The 26910-nt window shown below is 36.4% G+C and overlaps 1 protein-coding gene across 1 annotated transcript in view; it reads left to right on the plus strand.

The window, feature by feature from the left end:
• The window catches only part of CDH18 (cadherin 18), a 707490-nt gene that overhangs the window by 604881 nt on the left and 75699 nt on the right, over window positions 1–26910 (plus strand). The window contains exon 12 of the mRNA XM_042782611.1: window positions 20535–20656. Coding sequence (XP_042638545.1) covers window positions 20535–20656 — 122 coding nt within the window. The remainder of the gene's footprint in view (window positions 1–20534; window positions 20657–26910) is intronic.

Consider the following 26910-nt stretch of genomic DNA (forward strand, 5'->3'; position numbering starts at 1 on the left):
GCACTTGAGAGAGAGTGGGCACCTCCCAGAACATTGTTTTGTGCCACTCCCAATAGAAATTCTCCAGGTGGACAACTTCAGCAATCAGGAGCTCCTCAGTTGCTCATAGAAAATCCCACCTTGGAGTTTACAAAGACTTATGGGTAGAAAAGCCACACTAAGTAATTTACTACACCACAAATGCACACTTCAGCTAGAGAGAGAGGATCGCTCTCTTTTCTTTTAATAATATTTTATTGTGTTTTAAGAGAATGTTTACACAGAAAATTAGGTTCCCCTTTAACAATTTTAATATAAATTTTTCCATGTTATTGGTTACAGTTTTTACAATGTATCACCATTCTTACTGTTTCCATTTTGTTTGTTCTGTTTCCATTGATCTAGCTTCCCTTGTTCTCCTTGTCTTCTCACTTTGCTTTGGGTAAATGTTGACCATTTGGTCTCATATAGTTCATTGCTTAAGGAAGCTCATTGTGATATGTTTATTTTATAAACCATCTATTATTTGGCTGAAAGGTGACCTGCAGAAACAGCTGCAATTCCATATTCAAAGGTTATGTTAGGATAGTAGTCTGGGAGGTTCCTCTAGTTTCTATCAATCTAGGAAGTCTGGCCTTTTTTAGGAATTTGAGTTTTGTTCTCTCTCTCTCTCTCCCACTTCTTTTTTTTCACTTTTTATTTTTTAATGTGTTTTTTTTTTAAATATTTATTGTGATTTGGGTGAAAGTTTACAGAAAGAATTCATTTTCCATACAGCAGTTCATACACATTTTGTCTCATGACATTGACTTCAGTTTCCCACAATGTAACAACTCCCTTTCTGCTTCCTCCCCATAGTTACCTCTTCCCTGTGTCCTTTCCTCCTCCTGCTCCCTGAGCTGTCTCCCTATGCATACCCTGCCCTTCTGTTATCCCTTGATTGATTTCTCCAAGGAGTGTATCGGCCTGATGTAAATATTCACCCATATGCCTGTCTATTATTTGGCTGGAAGCCACAGGAGTGAATTCAATTCTAGACCTGAAGGGCACGTAGGGGCCATAGTCTCAGTGGTTCCATCAGGCTCTATCAGACCAGCAAATCTGTTTTTTTTTTTATGATTTTGAGTTTTGTTCCATGTTGTTTTCCTACTGTATCCAGAATCTCCTACATAGATCCCCCTCCATGTGGTTGACAGTGGTAGCCAGGCACCATCTAGTTCTTCTGGTCTCATGGTTCTCTCGCTCTTTTTTTATTAAATAATAATTTAATTGTGTTTTAGATAAAAGTTTACATAGAAAATTATGTCCACCTTTAACAATTTTTATACAAATTGTTTCATGTCATTAGTTATAATTTTTACAATGTGTCAGCACTCTCATTATTATAATTTTTTTATTGTTGTTGCAAAATTGTGTGTGTGTATCGGCCACTCCTCGGAAGGAAGGTTGGGCAATCCTACTTCCGTAGTGCTACTGCCTCGGAAACCCAAGGAGGGGTTGCTATGAGTTGGGGCCGACTCGACAGCAAATAACAACAACAACATGTGTATATGTATATTGTTGTTTTTACGTGCTGTCGAGTCAGACTCGACTCATAGTGACCCCTCCTTGGGTTTCCGAGGTAGTATAGCTATGGAAGTAGATTGCCCCATCTTCCTTCCGAGGAGTGGCTGGTGGGTTTGAACAGCCAGAGCCTTCTTGTTAGCAGTCAAGTGCCTTAGGCAGTACACTACCAGAGCTATATATATAATATATATTTATATATATGTGTTGTTTTGTTTTAATGTGCTGTCAAGTCGGATCCAACTCATAGCGAGCCCTCCTTGGGTTTCTGAGACAGTATCACTATGGAAGTAGATTGTCCCATCTTCCTTCTGAGGAGTGGCTGGTGAGTTTGAACTGCCAACCTTCTAGTTAGCAGTCAAGTGCCTTAGGCACTATGCTACCAGAGCTTTCTCTCTCTCTCTCTCTCTCTCTATATATATATATTTCTTTAACCAATGGCCAATAGTAATAAATTATTTTCCTAAGCATATTATTTATGCATTTATGTATCAGTGCACTACTCACTTACTGCCATGCAAAAATAGTGACTTAATTATCATTAAATGTTATTATCAAACCAAGTTTTGTGAGTATATCTAATTTTTCAAAGTTCTCCTTTTTTCAATTAAATTATTCTGGCAACTATGGCAGTTGAGGTTGTGGGTCAGCTTGACTGGGCTGTGGTTTTGAGTGGCTTGGCAGCTGGCTGTAGCTATTCCCATGATGAGATTGTAATCACTTCCATGGTGGAATCTGTTGTGAGACATTAATCAGTGGAAAGGGAACTGACTTCCCAGTGTGGACTTCTTCTGGTATATTAGGAGGAGCTTTGGGAAAGATCTGTAGCTTTTGGCACATCTGGGTCCTGCATATGGCAAAGTCTTCATCTCAGTAGCCTGCCATGTTGCCTGCTGACCTTGGGATTGTTCCTGAACTTGGACCAGGGGTCTGCCATGTTGCCTGCTGACCTTGGGCCATTCTACTGGCCAACCATGGGTTCTTCAGTCTCAGCAGCCAGTAGCGGCAGGAGTTATGAGAAGTCTCCAACTCCAGTGGGCCTGGAATGAGAGGCAGAGCTGAAACCCAAAGTTAAGGGGCCATCACCCAGCCCCTAGAGTGAGCACTCTGAATTTGGAATTCTAACCTCCTAAACTATACAAGGGAGCTCTGGTAGCGTAGTGGCAATGCACTTGACTGCTAACCAGAAGGCTGGCAGTTCAAACCCACTAGCCACTCCTCGGAAGGAAGGTTGGGCAATCCTAGTTCCGCAGTGATACTGCCTCGGAAACCAAAGGAGGGGTCGCTATGAGTCAGGGCTGACTTGACGGCACATAACAACAACAACAACAAACAATACAAGAATAAATCCTGTTTGTTAAAGCCATCCACTTGTGATATTTCCCTTAGAGCAACTTTAGCTAACCAAGACAGCAACTTTGTCAAAAATCACTTCAGCATATATGGGTATTTTATATCCTTTTCCAATGATCTAATAGCCCATTTTATGGTAGCTAGATTACAGCTATAAATCAGTTTGTAATCTGGTAGCAAAAGATGTCCAGCCATGCTCGTGTTTTCTTTCCTAGGTGATCTGGTAAATCTCAGGTTTGTGCATTTCCTTATAAACTTCAGAAATCACTTGACCATTTCTACCACACACAAATGAACAAAGACAAAATGACTGCTGAGATTTGCCCTGAAATTGCATTAAAATGTGTAATGAATCATTTGGAGAACGTCAGTAGTTTAATGCCAAATCTTCCAGTCCTGTGAAAATGGTATACTTCTCCATTGACTTAGTAATTCTTTCATTCCTCTCAGTAATAAATACACTGTAGTTCTCATGCAGAAGTGTTATGCAATATGTCCCTAAGTATTTTGTGAGTTTTTAAAGCCATTGTCAATGATATTTTAAAAATCTTTCTATAAATATTTATTAGAAAAAGACTTACTTCCACACTTTTATAGTATTTGAAAATATCTTGACATTAGTCACAGTACAATTAATACGTTAAATAAGAAATGCTATTTCCTTGCTCCAAATTTAAGATCTTAATATATATCACTTTTTTGTTTGTTTGTTTCCTGGGGAATGATTTACATATTGAAATCATCATTCTTAAATGTAAATTTTAAAAATGCTTCCAGCCATCTAAGCACTGCCATAATCATGATATAACATAATGCCGTCACACCAGAAGGTTCCTTTTTTTAAAATGATAACACTTATCCCAACTCAGACCCTGTAAACCTGTTTTCCTCTGTCAGATTTCATAAAAATTAAAACATGTAGGCACTTGTGACCAATTTTTTTTTTCATAATCATTATACTTTTTATGGCTGTATTTTTATATTAATAAGTATTTACTATTTAACATTCATTTTTTTGCATGTACCAAAATTTGTTTATCTATAAGTTGATGGAATATGGCCTGTTTCCACTTGTTGACCATTTTAACTAAAGCTGCTATAAATATTTGTGCTCAGGTTTTGTGAGGACATGTGTTTTTTTTTCTCTTGCATAAATCGCAAAGAATGGTGTGTCGAGTTGCAAACTATGTTTAACTTTTTGAAAATACGTCAATTTGTTTTCCAAAGTGGCGACACCATTTTGCTTCACCGTCAGAAGGTGCTTGATGTTGGAGGCATTGCCAGCCTTCTGCCTCCCTCCATGGTCATAACTGGCGTTTCGCTGTTTGTTTGCCACTTCACCAAAGACAACTGACGGTGGACCTCTTTTCACATGCCTATGGGCCATATATATGCTGTTGTCAACTTCTATTACATTTTTCACATTCTAAAGAAAATTATTGGGTTTTTTATTTATTTTGAGATTTAATATATTATGGGTGTTTGATTTTTATCTGATGTATAGATTTTATAAACATTTTCTCACATTTTGTGGGTTATGTACATTTTTTTTTAAGAAGCAATGTAGTCAACGAATTTACCAAGTTTTTGAAATAGTATACTTTCTATATAGTATAATTTGTCTTTTTATTTTCTTTCATGGTTCTTGATTTATGTGACTTTTCTAGAAAATTTTTACTGAACTCATGGTTATGAAATTTTTTCCTTACATATCTAAAGTTTGATGCTTTACATTTTGAACTGTAAAATAATTTGATTGTATTTTTATAGAATGAGGAGTAAGTTTAATTTTTTTGCATATGAAATTCCAATTGTCCCATTACCATTGTTATAAATTCTATTCTTCTTTTACTGAACAATGTTCCATTTATTTAACTTTATTCCACACTTTCTAGTAAGCTTTCTAGTAAAACTTAAAATCAGATAGTGTGAATTATCAGGGTTTTTTTTTTTTTTTTCCTTTTTCCCTCAATATTGTTCAGGCTAATTTGGGATAATGACTTTTCCATGTATTAGAATCAGCTTCCTAAATTCTTCAACAATGTCAGATAAAATTTTGCTTGGGATTGCATTGAATATTGATTTCATTTTGTGAAGAATTAACATGTTAACAAGATTGAGTCTTTTATCTCTGAGCTTGGTACATATTTTTAGTCACCAAATCTTTTTAAAAAAATCTTTTAGGAATTTGTACATTTCTGCAAACCAATCTTGCAATATCTTATTAGGTTTATTTCATGTTATATGAATTATATTTTAAAATATTTAATGGTTTATATTTATAACATTACAATTGATTTTTTAAATATTGATCTTATATCCTGAGATATTGATAAACTCTTTTATTGGTTCTAATAACTCCTGTAGATAATTTGGGATTTTCTACATAGATGATCGTGTTGTCTGTGAACAAAAACCAATTTATATTTGAGTGTAAAACAGTATGACTTTATTTCTTTGTCTGACTAAACTGACTATGACCATCAAGATAACGTTCACAAGTGCTGAGAGCATAAATCTCTGACTTATTTTTTGATTCGTGCATCAAAGGATTCATTCTTTAACTGATAAGAATGATAATTGTAGCTTTTGATGCATGCACTTTTTCACATTGAGTAATTCCCTTCTAAGGATTCTGAGTGTTTTGGTTTGTTTGTGTTGGTTTCAGTAACAGATGTTCACATTTTCTTAAGGATTTTGTTTTCTGCACTCACAGAAATAATTATTTCTCTATGTGCATGTAGGATGCTCTGGTAGCATAGTGCCTTAGGCACTTGACTGCTAACTAGAAGGCTGGAGTTTCAAACCCAGTAGCCACTCCTTGGAAGGACGATGGGGCAATCTACTTCCATAGTGATACTGCCTCGGAAATCCGATGAGGGGGTCTCTATGAGTCGGGTCTGACTTGATGGCACATAATAACAACAACATGTGCATGTATGTGAACATACTTTGATATATACTTATTGATTTTTCAAATGTTCAACAGCTGGCCTTTCATTTTTGGGAAAACCTAAACATGGTCATAGTTCATTATTTTTGCTGGATTTAATTACATATACTCTATTAAGAGTTTTATATCTACGTCCGTGATGGAAATTGGTCTATAATTTGTTTATGTAATTGACTTGCTTGAATTTCATGGCAGGATTATGGTCAATTAATTCAAAATATATCATGTTAATGGAATAATATAGGATCTGCAACACACCACATAATGTGGATCAACTTGGAGGACACTAAGCTGAGTGAAAGTAGGGTATCACAGAAGGACAAATATAGTATTAGTTCATTGTAGTAAAAAGTCAAGGAAAGGTTTATCTATGGAAGGAAACTTTCTTTGTTGGTTACCAAGGGTGGGAGGGAAGGGGCATGAACACTGCAAAAAAAAAATAAAATAAAATACATTGCCACATGTTACTTTAATTTTCTGTATTTCACTGTCCATGAATTACATTTCAATAAAATGTATTAAAGAAACACAGTGTTTGGTCTTTCTCTGCCATTTTGTGTAGTAAATTTTGTCAGAATGGTACTATGTCCTTCCAAAATATTTAATAAAATTCACCAGTGAACTCACCAATGAAGCCATTTTTGCATGGCAGTTTGTTTGTTTGTTTGTTTGTTTGTTTTGGTGAGACATATTGTTTAAGTAAAATTAATTTCAATAATTCTTTGACTATTTAGATTTTGTGCCTAAGTTTTGGTAATTGCTTTTTAATAAATGTACATATTTCAGTGTTAGTTACCTGTGTTTAACCTGGTAAATGCATTTCTGTTTCTACTGTTTGTCAGATTCACAGCAATATCTAATTTTTATCTATATTAATCATAATTCATTTTTTTTTAAATTCATCTGTTCAAGGGTTTATCTTTTCTTTACAAAAAAGTAACTTTTGGTACATGTTCATTGATTTTTTTTTTCTATTATTTTTATATTTCTACTTTTTTTGTTTTATTTTGTCATAATTTGCAGTTACTTTAGTATAATTTATCATTTCTCATAATTTATATTTGCCATTATTCATAAAAATTATTAAGATAATTTATATACCAATTTGAAGTAATAAGTTTTCCTCTAATTCTTGTTTATGCACCGTCTTATAGCTTTTCATTTACTGTGTTTTGAATATGTATTAAATTATGCAATATTTTGCAGTATATTACTTACTCCTAAATATTTGGCATTTCCTAGATATGCTTTTGTTATTGATTTGTAAGTTATTTCTACTGTGAGTATAAAATACTATGCATCATTCCCTTCTGGTGAAACTTTTGCCATGAACTTATGGCTGAAAATTTGTTTTGTATTGTTATATTTGTCCTTTATTGGTTAATGCATCATTGAGGAATAATTTATCTTCTGCAAATGTGTAGTGTATGGCCAGTGAATATCTTATTTCTGCCATTATATCCTTCACTTCTAAAATTTCTGTTTAGTTATTTTCAAATTTCTCACTTCTTTATTCTGATTAGCCATCTGTTAATTTTTTATCATTTTTCTTTAAATCTTTGAACATAACTTCTTTAGTTGGTTACTATTTTTATCTAATAATTCCAAAATTTTATGACTCCAGTAATATTTTTTTGTTTCTCTACATTTTTCTTTTCTTGTTCAATTTTCCTGGTATATGTTTATATATATGTGTATATATATATATATAGGAACTTTGGTGGTATAGTGCCTAAGGCATTTGACTGCTAAGCAGAAGCCTGATGGTTCAAACCCACAAGCTACTCCTCGGAAGAAAGGTTGGGCAATCTACTTCCATAGAGATACCACCTTGGAAACCCAAAGATGGTTCACTATGAGTAGAATTGACTCAATTACAGTGAGTGAGTTTATATATGTTGTTGTTATGTGCCATCAAGTTGGACCTGACTCAGAGTGACCCCTCCTTGGGTTTCTGAGGCGATATCACTGTGGAAGTAGATTGCCCAACCTTCCTTCCAAGGAGTGGCTGGTGGGTTTTAACCATCAGCCTTCTGGTTACCAGTCAAGTGCCTTAGGCAATAGCTACCTGAGCTCCATGTGTGTGTGTGTGTGTGGTGTGTGTGTGTGTATATATACACACACATACATACACACACACACCTATGAGCTCTGGTGATTTGGTGGATGAGGGACTTGACTGATAACTATAAGGTCAGTGGTTCAAAACCACCAGTTGCTCTGTGGAAGGAAGACTAAATGATCCATTTCTGTAAAGATTTACAGCCTCAGAAACACAATGGGAGTCTCTATGAGTTGGAAACGACACAATTGCAGTGAGTTTGATTATATATATATGAAAGTTCTGGTGAAATAGTGCCTAAGGCATTTCACTGCTAACCAGAAGGCTGTGGGTTCAAACCCACCAGCCACTCCTCGGAAGGAAGGTTGGGCAATCTACTTCTATAGAGATACCACCTCAGTAACCCAAGGAAGTTCACTATGAGTCAAATTGACTCAATGACTGTGAGTAAGCTTGTATATATATTTGTGTATACACATACACACACACACATATGAGCTCTGGTGGTGTAGTGGATAAGGGATTTGACTGCTAACTGGAAGGTCAGTGGTTCACTATGAGTTGAATCCAATTTGATGGCAGTGAGTTAGTAAGTTGACATATGTGTGTGTTATTTAAAACCACTGGTGGCACAGTGGTTGAGGCATTCAGTTGTTAAACAAGGGGTCAACAGTTCGAACCCACTAGCTCCTCCATACAAGAAAGACAATGCAGTCTGCTTTTGTAAAGACTCACAGCCTTTGGAATTCTACAGGGCATTTCTACACTTTCCTATATGGTTGCTGTCAGTCACAATTGACTCAGTGGTAATGAGTGTTGGTTTTCATAATATGTGACAAATCAAGTCACTGCTTTTTGGGCTCAAATTTATGCTGTGCTAAGCCACCTTTGGAATATTCATGCAGTAGTGAGACCTCACTAGTAAGGTGTGTCCTTTCTAGGTTCTTAATTGAATGCCCATGGCCTTCAGCACACTGGTGGGAATTTATTCTGTCAGACTGTGACTTATATGTCTGCCAGCTCTGCACAGCCTATACAATCTCCATTCCATTTGGAACACCCCAGTGTTTTTCCTCTATCAGTGCTTTGCGGTTCTTGCACTGTACGTTCACACATTTGTTTTCAGCTGAAGACACAAAAGACTTTGCTGGGAATTTTTGCTGTTCCTCTTTTGTATAGTATCCCTGTCCCCAGTACCCAGCCCAAACTATTTCCATCCACTCCAGCATTTCATACCGTTCTCTATTTCTTAGATTAACAAGAGCCTGTTCTCTTTGTAGATTCCACCGATCAGTGGCAGGGACTAGAACTTGCCTCTAAGAACAACATTAGAGAAAATTCTGGAGCTCGGTTTATGTGTTAATCTCACTGGGCGTAGTTTGCAGTATCTAATTTCTAATATCTGTTAATAGTTTCTTCATATATATTGTTGAGTTTTATAAACATTTATGATGGCAAGGTAGCCCAGTATCAGTACCTCTTTAATGGGCAATATAGGAAATCTTGAGTTTTATTTCCAAGTCTGTTAAATTTGTCATTTCAATTATGTAGTTCATTAAATATTATATAACAGAATGTTATATATTTTCAAAATGAAGTTAGAATTTGTGTAGTAGAAGTTTAAAGCTTTCTTAAGACTTGATATAAGTGATTTGCTAAAATATACTTCAATTTAGGAGAAAAATTGGACAATTGTAAAATTATAGGGAACGTCATAAACACTTGAAGTGTTGCTGCATTTAGGGTGGTTGAAAGCATCTTCAAATATTTCCTTTACATTAAATAAATCAATTTTGACTTCATAGATAATGTGACAGGTATGGTTTTATAAGAATGGTGACATTAACCTTAAGCCACAATAAACCCATTCATAGAGAGAAGGGTTTCTCCCTAATTCCAGAGTTTAGTGAATCCCTGGAGCTCTGGTGGCATACTGCCTAAGGCACTTGACTGCTCACCAGAAGGCTGGCAGTTCAAACCCACCAGCCACTCCTCGGAAGGAAGGTTGGGCAATCCTACTTCCGTAGTGATACTGCCTCGGAAACCCAAGGAGGGGTCGCTATGAGTCGGGGCCGACTCGACGGCAAACAACAACAACAACAACAAGCATTCAGATATTTTCATACAATCATTTCAAATATGTATCAGTAATTTTCTTTTTAAATTATGGACCCTCCTCTTAGTTGTTTTGCTTTTTTTTAACAAAACCACTCTGATCCTGATGGTGTCTGAGGAGGCACCTTTTATTATGTTTATATTGCTCAACCAGAATGAAAAAAAATAAAATTATAATTCATTCTTTCCATACAATTCTAGGCAACATAAAAATTATGACAGTTTCAAAGGACAACACAGTAACTGATCATGAACTGAATTTTCAATTCTCTGTAAAAATAAAAGCTAGAAGTGATCACAGAAATTTTACACAAATAGATTAGGAAGGGAATGTTAAAGCTGTCAATGATTCCAAAACATTTGGAAAATAAATACTGCAATTGTTAGACTCTCCCATATAATCAAATAGCTCAACTATGATATTTTCAAAGAGATAAAAAACTTCTTCAGTTTTATAATTTATAACAAACAGTGAAATTTCTTTTTGTAATTAATTTCACATAGACATGAATTATTTTTAGTTTACAGTTCTGATTTACAGAACAAAGCAGTGTTCATTCCTAAGATCAAAGGCACAGCTTAAACTTTTGAAGCTCTCAACTAGTTACCTTCAGTAATATGACTAAAGACATGTAGGGAGTTGTTGGAGGATTAATGACTAACTTCCCTTGAGAATCAAAATTCACTTTAAGTAACTGACTTCAGTCATCAGTAAAATTCTGTCAGTAAACTGCCAAATAATTGGACAAATACATAGATTGCTTTTGAGTGACATGCTTCTAACTGCTTTGTGATTTTTGAAAGCCACCTGACATGCTACTTAAATATTATGAAATAAGTGATCTGAGACACATGAATTTGATATAATTTTCTATCATATAAAAATTAAGAATCTTTTATTTTAAGAGTGATCCTGTGAAAGTAGTGTTCCATTGCAAACATGTGATTGATGTCATAATATTTAGAGAAATTTTTGAACCTTGTTTGGGAACAATCAATTCTAACCAGTGAATATGTTTTGAATGTCTGGTATTCGGGTACCATTACACTAGCTCTAGGGAGCATGGAACAATTCAGTTACACAGCTCCTCTCAAGGATAGTGATACACATTCTGATCTCTTCTTGGCTGATAGTTGCGAAATTTATGCAGCGCACTTAGTCAATCTTCAAAAACACAATTTGGAAAACCAAGTAAATCCTACGCCAGGTTTACAGATGAAATTATTTAGGCATAGAAATAACAAGTAACTTTTCAGAGTTCACTGCTGGAGGGGACTGGAAATGGCACATATACCAAAATTGGTCTGATTTTAGGACATTCTATGTGGTCTGCCATAACTGTGGCTGAAAACTGATTTCTAGAATGAGACATGAAAACAAAAATAATAATAATTGTAAAAAAAAATTATTAAGATCTTTAGCAGTGTTCTGATTACCTAGTGCCGCTCTGACAAGAATATATACCACAAATGGGATGGCTTGAACAAACAGCCGTTTATTCTCTGATAGTTTCAGAGGCTAGAAGTCTGAGTTGAAAGTGCCAGTCCCTCGACCTCCTGCTGCTGGCTGACTGCAGCTAGAGGCGTTTCTTCACTCAGACAACTGCTGGCTGCTGAGGCTAACAAGCTCAAGGTCGACAAGTAAAAGGGCACAGTCCGGATGTTACCAAACCACATGGCAGGCCATTAATTTAAGTCCATTATAAGTCCCAAGGTCAGCAGAGCATGGCAGGCTGCTGAACGATGACATGGCTCCATGCAGGGTCCAAGCCTGCCATAAGCTAGAGACTATCCCCAAGGCTTCTCCTTATATACAGGAAGCAGACAACATCCCAAAGGCAGCTACTCAGCTGCTCACAGTAGATTCCACCATGGAATTGATTACCAGTCTCATCCTGGAGAATACTACATCCAGCTGCCCAGCCACTCAACCAGGCCCAGCCAAGTTGACACACAAACTCAACTACCACAAGCAGCATAATCCGATTTAGGCTTAGCAAAAGCATTTAACTCATATGAATATTGCTCAAATTTTTATGTAAGTTACTTGATATTCAAAAGGTAAAATATTTTTTCAGAAATGTGGAAAATGAGAAGTGGGATCTGAAGGGATGTATGACTACAGAAATATAGAATTAGCTAATTTTATTACTAAGCAAGAAATTCTAGCATTCATGCAGTTAGGCCACAAAACTCAAAACCAAACCCACTGCGATCTAGTTAATTCCAACTCATAGCAAACCTCATTGGATGTCCAAAGCTGTAAATTTTTATGGAAGTAGGTTGCCTAATCTTTCTTCTGCAGAGCAGCTGATGGGCTTGAACCACCAACCTTCTGGTTAGCAGCCAAATGCTGTACCATATATGACACCAGAACACCTTATTTAGGGCACCAAACCAAACCAAACTCATGGCCGTTGAGTTGAATCTGATGCATAGCTGCTCCTCCTTGGGTTTCTGAGGCAGTATCACTATGGAAGTAGATTGCCTAATCTTCCTTCCCAGGAGTGGCTGGTGGGTTTGAACTGCCAGCCTTCTGGTTATCAGTCAGATGCTTTAGGCACTATGCTATCAGAGCTCCTGTTAGGGCAAAGGTAGGTTTTAGACCTAGTTACATGGAATTAATGCTACAGGTTTTAGACCCAGTTACATGGAATTAATACTACAGGTTTTATACTTCATCCTGCACTTAATACACAATAAACAATTATTTCATTGCATCTGTACCTTAAGTGGAATGTGACATTTTGTTTTTTGTAATATTTTGTTTATCCCTCCTATGGTTTCATGCAACAGTGCAAAAGTTACATATGATTAGCCTTATCTTCAATATGTTTAGATTAACTTCCATTCCATAGGCCATAGAATGGCTGTAGGTCCATAGAGAAAACAGGCATTCCTAACTGAAGTGGAATGATGTGGTTTAACCATTGTTATTCAATTGTGATTACACGTTGTTGTTGTTGTTGTTGTTGTTGCTGTTAGGTGCTATCAAGTCTGCTCCGATTCATAGCAACCCAGACAACAGGAAAAAAAAAAAAAATTCCCCAGCCCTGAGCCACCCTCACAATCCTTGCTATACTTGAGCCCATTGTGGCAGCCACTCTGTCAATCCATCATCTTGAGACTTCACCTTTTTTTCTGACCCTTAACTTTGTTGTTGTTGTTATGTGCCGTCAAGTCGGACCCGACACATAGCAACCCCTCCTTGGATTTCCGAGGCAGTATCACCACATAAATAGATTGCCCCATCTTCCTTCCAAGGAGTGGTTGGTGGGTTTGAACCGCCAGCCTTCTGGTTACCAGTCAAGTGCCTTAGGAACTATGCCACCAGAACTCCCACCCTTAACTTTACCAAGCATGATATCCTTGTCCAGGGAACGGTCCCTTCTGACAACATGACCAAGTAGGTGAGAGGAAGTCTAGCCATTCTCATTTCCAAGGAGCATTCCAGCTGCACTTCTTCCAGAACAGATGTGTTCATTCTTCTGGCAATCCATGGTACTCTCAGCATATTCACCAACACCACAACTCAAAAACGTCAACTCTTCTTAGATCTTCCTTACTCATTGTCTGTGTTTCAAATTCATATGATGTGACTGAAAACACCGTGGCTTGGTTTAGGCACACCATAGTCTTCTAAGTGAAATCTTTGCTCTTCAACACTTTAAAGAAGGTTTTTGCAGGACATTTGCACAGTGCAATACAACATCTGATTTTTTTTGACTGCTGCTTCCATGGGTGTTGATTGTGAAATGAAGTAATATAAAATCTTTCACAACTTCCATCTTTTCTCCCTTGAGTGAAACTTTAACAGAATGATCGAATTAAGGATTAGCAAAAGTTTTTAACCTACATGAATATTCAAATTTATAAGTAAGTTAATTGATATTTAAAAGGTATAATATTAAACCACAAATGTGCCCTTGAGCGAAGAGTAGCTAAAGCCAATGAAAGAAATGACAAGATTGAAGAGCTGAACTGAAGATTTCAAAAAGCAGCTCGAGCAATCAAAGCCAATTACTATAATGAAATGTCCAAAGACTTGGAGTTACAAACCCAAAAGGGAAGAACATGCTCAGCATTTCTCAAGGTGAAAGAACTGAGGAAAGTTTGGAGGAAAAATCATTAACAACCTATGATACGCTGACAACACAACTTTGCTTGCTGAATGAAAGGATGACTTGAGGCACTTACTGATGAAGACTGAAGAATACAGTCTGCAGTATGGATTACATCTCAATATAAAGAAAACAAATATCCTCACAACTGGACCTATAAGCAGCATCACAATACATGGAGAAAAGATTGAAGTTGTCAAAGAATTCACATTGCTTGGTTCTACATCAATGCCAGTGGAAGAAACAGTCAAGACATCAGATGAGATATAGCACTGGGCAAGTTGGCTGCAAGGAACCTCTTTCAAGTGCTGAGGAGCAAGGATGTCTCCTTGAGGATAAAGGTGCACCTGACACAAGTCATGATATTTTCAATTGCCTCATATGTGTGTGAGAGCTGGACAATGAATAAGAAAGACCAAAGAAGAATTGATGCTTTTGAGATGTCGTACTAGTGAGGAATGCTGAAAGTACCATGGACTGCTAAAAGAACAAACAAATATGTCCTGGAGGAAGTGCAGCCGGAATGCTCCTTGGAAGTGAGAATGGCCAGACTTTGTCTCACCTAATTTGGTTATATTGTCAGAAGGGATCATTCCCTGGAGAAGGATGTCATGTTTGGTAAGGTGGAGGGTCGATGAACGAGGGGAAGGCCCTCAATGAGGTAGATTGACACAGATGCTGTGAGGATAGGCTCAACTATAGCAAGGATCATGGACCTGGCACAGGAGTGGGAGGTGTTTTGTTCTGCTGTGCATAGGGTCGCTATGAGTCGGACTTGACTCAACGACACCTAACAACAAGAACAACAATATATTTTCTCCATTTATTGTGATGCTGCTTATTGGTGTAAGTGTGAGGGCCTTTGCTTTCTTTATGTTGAAGTGCAATTGATACTGCAGATTTGAGTGTTTATTCTTCATCAGTAAGTCCTTCAAGTCATTTTCACTTTCAGGAAGCAAGGTTGTGTTGTACACATATTGCAGGCTGTTAATGAGTCTTCCTCCCATCCTGGTGCCATTTTCTTCTTCATATATTCCATTTTATTGGGTTATTTGCTCAGCATACAGAGTGAATAGGTATGGTGAAGGGGTACAACCATGACACACAACCTTTCTTATTTTAAACCCTTGTTCTGTTCAAATGGCAGCCTCCTAATGTATGCACAGGTTCCTCACGAGCATAATTAAGGGTTCTGGAATTCCCATTCTTCTCAATGTTATCCATACTTTTTTATGATCCACATAGTCAAGTGCTTTTGCATAGTCAATAGAACACAAATAAACATCTTTTTGGTATTCTGTTCTTTCAGACAAGATTTGTCTGACATCTGCATTGATATCCCCTCATTCCACATCATCTTCTGATTCTAGCTTGCATTTCTGGAAGTTCCCAATCATTATACTACTACAACCATTTTAAAATTATATTCCGGAAAATTTTACTCACGTGTGTTATTGCCAAAGGGGCAGGGAGGCCACATCTTCTGACCTCCTCTAACACCACAAGAGAAAGACAGAGTCACCATCAGTAGCCCAAGGCCTATGCCTGTGAGGCCAGACATTATGAATAGCCTGGAAATATTGTCTGAGACAGTGCAAGAGGACAAGCCCCTTAGGTCAGAAGGCTCTCAAAATACAACGGGAAAAGAGCTGCATCATCCAAATAGAACCAACCTTACTGATATGGATAAAGTAAAGCTTTGAGGACTTACATTTGGTGACATGACAACACTCAAATTGAGGAGAAATAGCTTCAAATATCAATTAATAATTAGAACATGGATTGTATGAAGTATGATTCTAGGAAAAATGGAAGTAGTCAAAAATGAAATGGATCACACAAACATTGATATGCTAGGCATTAGTGAGCAGAAATGGACTGATTTTGACCATTATGAATCAGACAACAATATGATCTACTATGTCGGGAATGACAATTTTAACAGGAATGGCGTGCCATTCATCATCACAAAGGATATTTCAAGATCTGTCCTGAAGTACAATGCTTTCAGTGACAGGATAATATCCATATGCCTACAAGGAGGGCCAGTTAATTTTTTTTTTTTTGTTTTGTTTTTGTTTTTGTTGTCATGTGCTGTCAAGTTGGACCCGACTCATAGCGACCCCTCCTTGAGTTTCCAAGGCAGTATCACTATGGAAGTAGATTGCCCCATCTTCCTTCCAAGGAGTGGCTAGTGGGTGTGAACCGCCAGCCTTCTGGTTAGCAGTCAAGTGCCTTTAGGCACTACACTACCAGAGATCCTATAGTGCAGATTTATGCACCAACCACCAAAGCCAAAGATGAGGAAATTGAAGATTTTTATCAACTTTTGCTGTCTGAAATTAACCAAACATGCAATCAAGATGTGTTAATAATCACAGGTGACTGGAATGCAAAATTAGAAACAAAGAAGAATCTCCGGTACTTGGAAAGTTTGGCCTTGGTGACAGAAATAACACTGGAGATTGCATAATAGAATTTTGCAAGACCAACAACTTATTCATTGCAAATACCTTTTTTCAACAACACAAACAGTGGCTATATACATGGACTTCATTAGATGTAGTTCACAGGAATCAAATTTACTACATCTGTGGCAAGACACGATGCAGAAACTCAATATCTTCAGCCAAAACAAGACGGGGATCTGACAGTAGAACAGACTATCAACTAACTGTTCATATGCAAGTTCAACTTGAAGTTGAAGGCAATTAAAACAAGTGCACGAGAGCCAAAATATGGCCTTAAATATGCCCCTCCTGAATTTAAAGAACAAATTTGATGCATTGAACACCAATGACCGAAAGCCAGAAGAAATGTGGAATCACATCAAGAACATCATCCATGAAGAAAGAAAGAGGTCATTAAAAAAAAAAGAAAATAGAAGAGAAGACCAAAATGGATGTCAGAAGAGACTCTGAAAATAGCCCTTGAGTGGAGGGTGACTAAAGCAAATGGAAGAAATGACAAGATAAATGAGCTGAACAGAAGATTTCAAAGAGCAGCTCCAGGAGACAAAGCCAATTACAATAATGAAATGTGCAAAGACCTGGAGTCAGAAAATCAAAAGGGAAGAACACACTCAGCATTTCTCAAGCTGAAAGAACTGAGGAAAAGATTTAAGCCTTGAGTTGCAATATTGAAAGATCATATGGGTAAAATGTTGAATTACACAGGAAGCATCAAAAGAAGATGGAAGGAATACACAGAGTCACTGTACAAAAAAAAACTGGTACATCTTCATCCATTTCAGGAGGTGGCATATGATCAAAAACCAATGATATTGAAAGAAGAAGTTGAAGCTGCAGTGAAGGAATTGGCAAAAAACAAGACCCCAGGAATTGACGCAATTACCATTGAGATGTTTCAACAAACAGACGCCCGACTGGAGGCACTCACTCAGTTATGCCAAGAGATTTGAAAGACACCCACCTGGTCAACTGACTAGAAGAGATCCATATTTGTACCCATTCCAAAGACAGGTGATCCCACAGAATGTGGAAATTATCAAAAAATGTCATTAATATTACATGCAAGTAAAATCTTACTGAAGATAATTCAAAAATGGTTGTAGCAATATATTGACAGAGAACTTTCAGAGGTGCAAACTAGATTTAGAAAAGCATGTGGAACAAGGGATATCATTGCTAAAGTCAGATGGATTTTGGCTGAAAGTTAAGAATACCAGAAAGATGTTTACTTGTGTTTTACTGGCTTTGCAAAGGTATTTGATTTGTGGATCATAACAAATTATGGATAACATTGAGAAGAATGGGAATTACAGAACATTAATCGTACTCAGGAGGAAACTGTAGATAGAGCAGGAGGCTGCCATCTGAACAGAGCAAGGGGATACTGCATGGTTTAAAGTCAAGAAGGGAGGGCATCACGGTTGTAACCTTTCACCACAGTTATTCAATCTCTATGCTGAGCAAATAATCTGAGGTCCTGGAGTATATGAAGAAGAATGTTGCATCAAGATTGGAAGAAGTATCATTAAGAACCTGTTAAGTATCATTAAGATACACTGATGACACAACTTTGCTTGCTGAAAGTGAGGATGACTTGAAGCACATACTGATGAAGATTGAAGACTACAGTCTGCAGTATGGATTACATCTCAATATAAAGAAAACGAAAATCCTCACAATTGGACCTATAAGCAGCATCACGATAAATGGAGAAAAGATTGACATTGTCAAAGACTTCACATTGCCTGTTTTTATACTTGATGCCAATGGAAGCAGCAGTCAGGACATAAGCTGATGTATATTCCTGGCTAATTGGCTGCAAAGGACTTCTTTCAAGTACTGAGGAACAAAGATATTTCCTTGAAGACTAAGGTGCACCTGACACAAGCCATGCTATTTTCAGTCACCTCATATGTGTGTGAGAGCTGGACAACAAACAAGGAAGACCAAAGAAGATTTAATGCTTTTGAGTTGTGGTCCTGGCGAAGAATGCTGAAAGTACTATGGACTGTAAAACAACTAACGAATCTGTCCTGGAGTAAATGCGGCCCGAATGCTCCTTGAAACAGAGAATGGCCAGACTTCAACTCACCTACTTTGGTCATGTTATCAGAAAGGACCATTCCCTGGAGAAGGATGTCATGCTTGGTATGGGGGAGGGTCAACAAAAGAGGGGGAGGCCCTTAATGAGATGGATTGACATGGTGGATGCAGCAGTGGGCTCAAACATAGCAGGGATTGAGGAGCTGGTGCAGGACCAGGCAGCGTTTCATTCTGCGGTGCGTGGGGTCGCTATGAGTCGGAGATGACTCCGGCACCTGAGGACACAACAGCACAATCCACTTATCTGGTGGGAGTCTCAAAGACGATGGCTGGAAAACCCATACCACAATGGTAGACTGAAAATAATATTTCTATGACAAAACTGGTTAAGATAGAATTTATTTTACACACTGATGCGGTGGGATTGCTACTATTTTTTGGGCTATTGACACTTAATATTAATCATGAATGGTATTACCTAGTATCAGTATGAAAATTTTATAGGCTACTTAATAAATAAATAAATAAATAAATAAAGTGGTGGAATATATTTCGATTTCTTTGTTTTTCTGGGCATAATGTGTATATAATTGTAATTACTTGGTTTCTTAAATTTAGACAAAACCATTTCAACATTTACTTTTTTCTTTGAGATAACGATTTTTTTTGTTTTACCTAATGTAATTAATTTTTATGGTTCCACTCATATTTTCTATTTTTCAGAATCATTTATGGAAAAAATTTTAGTCAACCTCTGTCTTTATATATTTATGTAAAGACTTTTTATATAGACTTCTACATAGAGATTTTTATATATAGACTTCTTTCTGTGATTTTATACCCCCTTTGCCTTCATATGGGAGCTCTAGTGGCATAGTGCATAAGGCATTTGGCTGCTAACCAGAGGGCTGGCGGTTCAAACCCATCAGCCCCGAAGGTTGGGCAATTTACTTCTGTAGTGATACCACCTCAGAAAACCAAGGAGGCGTTGCTATGAGTCGGATCCAATTTGACAGCAGGTAGTTTGGTTTGGTTTGGTTGCCTTCATGTGATTCGTTTTTACCTTCACTGATGTATCTATTAGCCTTTTGTTAGTTTAATTTAGAATATTTCTCAGAGGATGGCAGTAACATGGCGATAAAAAGAATGATTCAATGTTCTCGTTATGAACTGTTCAACTATAGCTCTAATATATAAAATGTATCAAATATTTGCCTTTTTTATTGTGTCCTGGAACTAACGAATTTATTGAAAAATGAGACGGCAGAGCTTAGCACATATACTTTAAAATATACTATTTTGATATCTATCAGAGTAATATAGGATGCCATGCTGTATTTGGATTTAAAGTATCCTTTATTTTCTTGTCCAATGGAACTTAAAATCACACATAAAGTGGATCCCCCATAAGAAGGTAATAGTACTTTGTGTAAAGAACTTTACATTCTGTTTTCTCTGAGTTTATTTAGATTTAAAACCTTTAACTTTCTTAAAAGTTTATTTATATATTTTTTTATGATCAGCTCCTGTGCTTTTCCTACATTAATGATGAAAGCAATTGTTCATTCTTTAAACTCTGACAGCATACAATGAATTCTGACAACTTTCTCCCACTCCAGTCCCCGAGTAACATGTAATTTCCTTGATATGACAAAATATCGTTTTAGCATTCATGTCATGGCTCGGTGTTCATTTTTCATTTTTCTCTAAGTTAATGAGTTCCAGCAAGAGTGCTTTCATAAAGTTGTCTTTTGTCAACAGTTCTGTCGCAGCGTGTGGAACTAGAGACAAGTACAGTATTAAGGAGATTTGTTTTAAACCAATACTCTAGCGTGTGCATGGAAATACTAAATACATCCCTGTGTGTTTTGCAGACAATCCTGGTTTGCTGAGCCATGTCACAGTGGGTATTAGAGTTCTGGATGTCAATGACAATCCACCCGAACTTGCCAGGGAATACGATATTGTTGTCTGTGAAAATTCTAAGCCTGGCCAGGTAAGTCAATTGTTTCCTTAATAGCATTTAAATGGAAGAAAAACAAGCAGCTTTATTTCTATTATATTTATTTATAAGACACAAAATTTTGCAAGCTACTTTTGTATCGAGGGAAAATAATTTTGTAAACCTTTAGCATAATTTGCAAGTAGATTTTTAAAATATATATAGAGAAAAATATTTAAAGGACATAAATATGTTGAAACACTTGATTTTTAAATTTTTGTTTATTATGATTTGGGTGCAAATTTACAAAGCAGATTCATTTTACATTCAATAGTTCATACACATATTGTTTCACACAAGAAGATTTTTGTTGTTATTGTTCAAGAGAATCATAGGAAATAAATTCTATGTATGTCAAATGTAACTCAAATCAACTCATTTGTGCATAAATTCATCATTCCAATAAAATTATAGTAAATTATTTGTGTGAAATAATTAAATTAAATTATTCATAAATAATTTGAATTAAAAGGTGAATGTGTCAGCATTCCTCTCCTAATGAAACTTCATCTAGACTGACAGTAGGGCACTGTCTTGGTCTATTTTGGAAAATTGGAGAAAATGACTTCTGAGTGATAATTTAGTGATATTGATTAATGAAAGATGAAGGAATGTAACCAGGTGTATATATTAGGAATGGAAAAGTTTAAGGAAGGAGAGAAGGACTTGAACAGAAGGCCTGTTGGCTGGATACTGCATGGCAGCCAGTTGGCCTTTGATCATGGTGGTTTTGAAGGAAGGCCAAAGTGTCTGAGGCACAGAAAACAAATGAGAGACTAGCAGGGGGTATTCATTTTTCTAGTATGTTGTATAATAAATTACACAAATGTAGTAGCTAAAAAATTGAGTGCATGCAAAAATTCTCAAATATCACTAGCCATTTAGGAAATGCAAAGATTCTCCACACCACTGGAGAAATGCTGAATACCTTTAGTTACTGGTAAATGTAGGTTAAAGTTGCAATGAAATTTCACTAGACACCTATCAGAAAGGCTAATAAAAAATTATTTGTTGTTGTTGCTATGTGCCGTCAAGTTGGACACGACTCATAGTGACCCCTCCTTTGGTTTCTAAGGCAGTATCTCTACAGAAGTAGATTGCCCAACCTTCCTTCCGAGGAGTGGGTGGTAGGTTTGAACCTCTGGCCTTCCGGTTAGCAGTGAACTGCCTTAGGCACTATGACATCAAAATCTGGTGAGATGCAGAGAAAATGGATCATTTCTAATATTATTATTGGAAATATAAGCAAATGGCTATTCTGGAAACATATTGGCAATATCTTAAAAAAATATATATATGTATATATATACATATATATATACATATATATACACACACACACACACACACACAACTATAGTAAAATCCAACAAATAAGCCCTTGGACATTTATTCTAGAGTAATAAAGATTTACAGGCAGACAAAACTTGTACACAAATGTTTATAGTAGCTTTATTCAGTAATACAGATCTGAAAACAGTCCAGATATACCCCAATGGGTAAGTGATTAAATAAATGGCTCTACATTTATATCATGGAATATTGCTTAGTGATAAAAAAGGAATAAATTATTAATGCCTATAATAAACCTGGAGGAATTTCCAGAGAATTTTTCTAAGTGGAAAAATAAAGCCAATCCCCATATTTACATAATTTATGACTTCTATTCCTCAACATAAAGAAAAAAAAAATCCTAACAACTGGATCAATGAGAAACATCATGAAAACTGGAGACACATTGAAATTATCAAAGATATCATTATACTTGGATTCACAATCAACATCAGTGGAAGCAACAGTCAAGAAATCAAACAGCCCATTGCATTGGGCAAATCTGCAAAATACCTCTGCAAAGTGTGAAAAAGCAAATATCACTTTGAGGACTAAGGTGTGCCTGACCCTACCCTTGATATTTTTGGTCTCCTCATATGCATCCAACAGATGGTAAGATATATGCATTCAACAATGGCTGAGACATTTGCTTGCCAGCCAAAAGGCTGGAAATTCAAAGCTATCAGTTCTCTGTGGAAAGAAGATAATACAATCTATTTCCATAAAGATTTAAGCCTTGGGAACTGTATAGGAATCACTGTGGGTCAGAATCAACTTGATGGCAGTAGGTTTAGTTTTGGTTTGGTCGTATACATTCAAAAGATGGACAGTGAACAAGGAAGATGGAATAAGAATTGACACATTTGTATTATGATGTTGGTGAAGAATACTGAATATACTGCAGATTGCCGGGAGAAAGAACAAATCTTGTCTTGGAAGAACTACAGCTGGAATGCTCTTTAGAAGAGAATATGGCAAGACTTGCTATCACTTACTTTGGACATGTTATTGGGGATGACCAATTCCTGAAGAAGGACATCATGTTTGGTAAAATAGTGGGTGACCCTCAAAGACATTAATTGAACAATGGCTTCAACAGGGTGTTCAAACAAATCAACAACTGTGATGCTGGTGTAATACTGGACAAGATTTGTTCTGTTATACATAAGATTGCTACGATTTGAAACCAACACGACCACACCTATCACAAGAAGATTTCATTGAAATAACATTCTTTACATGAAAGCAAATATATAAATGAAGAAATTGGTGGCTGCCAAATCTTATGAGGGGTGGGGATAGCCAAGGAGTAGGTATGGCTATAAAAGTGCAATGAAAGACATTCTATGGTACAGAAATATTCTATATCTTGACCATATTAATCTTAATACAAACCAAAACTTCAACTCACTGCCACTGAGATGATTCTTATATATTAGCTATTAAATTGTACTCTAGTTTTTCAAGATGGTGCCACTGAGGAAAAGTGATTTTGTGACACAAACAGCTAAATGGTTGGCTGCTAGTCAAAAATTTGGTGGTTTATCCCACATAGTGGCTGCATGCAGGAAAGAACTGGCCATCTGCTTCTGTGATGATTACAGCCAATAAAAGCCTCTAGGACAGTTCTAATCTGTCACATTGTCTCTAGAGTTGAAATCCACTCATTGACACTTAATGACAACCACTACTGAAGGAAACTGGTAAAAGGTATATGGAATCTGTGTGTAGGTGTTTTTTTTTTTTTTATTGTTGTTATTGTTCAACAACTGTATATGAATAGACAATTATCTAAAAATAGAAAATTTACTTAAAAATAAAAACAAACAATAACAACCAAAAGGCAGTAATACCTTCAAAGGAATGAGTACTACAAGCTGGCTTTTCATAAAGGAAGACGGAAGCTAGAAAACAGTGGAAAGATAACTACCAAAACTTACAAGATAATGACTGAATTCTTTTTCTCCCAAAAATGTCAGTTGAAAAGTAAAAATAATCAAAACACATACTTAGGCATGTGGATAGGAACATCTGCTTTCAATCCTAAAATACTAGTCACAAGGTTATAGTTTAATTTGTTCATATTGGTGTGTGACATTGCATTTCCCTTTGACCTTTTATGTTGTCTACTTCTTGTTCTTGTAAAAGTCCATACAAGCATTTTCTCAACACCATACTCTCTTGCATGTCTCATTGTTAGCCTGAGTCCTTAGGTTCTACTTTGTAGGTTGACCACATAAGACCTATAACAGGGAGCTCTGGTGGTGAAGTTCCTAAGGCATTGGACTACTAACCAGAAGACTGCCAGTTTAAACCCATTAGGCACTCCTCAGAAGGAAGACTGGGCAATCTACTTCCTTAGTGATACTGCCTTGAAAACCTGAGAAGGGGTCACTATGAGTTGGGTTAGATTCCATGGCAGTGAGTTTGGTTTGGTTTGGTAAGCCCTATAAGAGTTCTAGGGAGCTCTAGTGAAGTAATGTCTAAGGTATTTGACTGATAACCAGAAGGCTGGCAGTTCAAACCCACCAGCCACTCCTCGGAACAAAGATTGGGCAATCTACTTCTATAGTCATATCACCTCGGAAACCCAAGGAGGGGTCACTATGAGTTGGATCCAACTCGACAGCAGTGCATTTATAACAGTTCTAAGAAATTTTATGTGACTTTGACAAGTTATTTTTTCATCTATAAAAATTAATAAAAAATATGATAATATGAGTCTTTCTTAACTTGAGATTCTACAGAGATATGACTAAATAAACACAAAATTTCCTTAAATGTGGGATGAATTGAATGAAAAGTCACTTTATATTTCGAGAGAGGCTATAATCATAGTCAGGAAGAAAGATCTGGCCATCTACCTTTGAAAATCAGCCAATTAAAGCCTATGGATGACAGTGAATTGATCTGTGATCCATCATAGGGAAGGCACAGGACTGGGCAGCATTTTGTTCTGTTGTGCATGAGGTTACCATGAGTCAGGAGATCCAACAACACCCAGAATGCATCTACAACAAAAATTTTTGTGACAACCTAGTTATTTCTTTTATGGGTCCTCTAAACCATTTAAGGGAGCTCTGGTAGCATAGTGGCTAAGGCACCTGACTGCTAACCAGAAGGCTGGCAGTTCAAACCCACCAGCCACTCCTCGGAAGGAAGATGGGGCAATCTACTTCCATAGTGATACCACCTCGGAAACCCAAGGAGGGGTCACTATGAGTTGAAATGACTCAAGGGCAGTGAGTTTTTTTTTGGTGTTTTTTTTTTTTTTTTTTGGTGGGACTGTGGTTAAGGCATTCTGCTGCTAACCAAAAGTTCAGTGGTTCAAATCTACCAGCTTCTCCCCAGGAGAAAGATGAGTCAGCCTACTTCCATAAAGATTTACAGCCTTGGAAACTCTATAGGGTTGCTATGAGTCAGAATCAACTGGAGAGCTGTGAGTTTGGTTTGATATTAACTACTTATATACTCTTCTTCTTTTCTTCATGTATTTGTTATTAGTTTCCAGAAGGCAACTCCTAGACTTAGCACCTCTAATTTTTAAAGATTTTTCATTAATTACTTCTTTTTATTCTTTAAGTCTAAATACATAATTTGTTATCTTGGCTTTCTTAATGTTGTATTATTCTAATAATTACTATAACATAATCAAACTTCTTCTGTTTCTTTAACATTTTCTTCCAACTCTTTCACTGTAATAAAATTAAATTTTCATTGATGGGAGCATTCTCAAGTTATTGTTTGTCCATCATATTTAAACAATTCATTTCAAATCTGTGTAGTCAAATGACCCATTAAGTTAATTTTGCAGTCTTTGACTCTTTTATCCTTATGCCTATAGCACTTATGGAGGAACTTCATAAGATTTGATAGAGATGGGGTAGGAAACTATTTAAACATTGACTTTTAAAGTAAATCTTCTGAAATGTATTTGTATTGCTCAAGAACGATGACATTTTTCTATATGTGACAATTGCTTTTAAAATTACAGATATTTTCTTTTATGGATGCCTTATATTAAAATACAGTGAAATCTGTGAGAGCTAGATCCTGTGTAAAGTGGAAATATAGAAGAGAGGGAAAATTCAAATATTTTCCACTAAAACAAGAAATAGAAATGTAATAATACTGAATCATGTCAGACTAAGAAACTTGTAAGATCCTGAAAAACAAGGTAATCCTGTCCGTTCTGCCTCTCAGAGTTTTGTAATATATCTATGTGTGGTAGCAGCAAAGAGATGGTTTTCATGGAAACAGAAGTTTAAACCACATCGAACAGCAGAGTTAAGGTTAATTCAGGTATATAAAATTTAACAGTATATTTCTCTGATACAATGTTTTCCCCTTCAGAAAATAAAGTTTTGAGTATATTACACAAAAATTATTAATGATAATACCATGTATACATGAAATTGGAAGTGATTTTCAAAGTGGACTAAATTAATAAGCATTTGGATCTACTCTTCATACAAATTTGCATAAATATGGAAGGATACCTTATATTTTATGCATATTTTCCTTTTCATTTTTATTCTATTTTTTTAAGAAGTAGTTTTTGAAAACATAATACATAAAAAAAAATATTATTATATATCATCAGCCTCTGTCTCCAGCGACCCCTCCTTGGGTTTCCAAGGTGCTATCACTATGGAAGTAGATTGCCCAGTCTTCCTTCCAAGGAGTGCCTGATGGGTTTGAACCATCAGCCTTCTGGTTAGCAGTGAAATGCCTTAGGCTCTATGCCACCAGAGCTCCCTAACCTATAAAAAAATCTTATACATCATCAGCCTCTGTCTCCAACAAATCCAATGATTAAATATCCATGTTTGTATGGAGAGAGAAGAAACAAACAACTAAGTCAATGGAGGTTTTACTCTGACTATGTAGCATAGTGCCTAAGGCACTTGACTGCT

Source organism: Orycteropus afer, unplaced genomic scaffold (genome assembly GCF_000298275.1).
Source record: "Orycteropus afer afer isolate SDZICR_OR568_19922 unplaced genomic scaffold, OryAfe1.0 scaffold00390, whole genome shotgun sequence".
NCBI classification, from domain to species: domain Eukaryota; kingdom Metazoa; phylum Chordata; class Mammalia; order Tubulidentata; family Orycteropodidae; genus Orycteropus; species Orycteropus afer.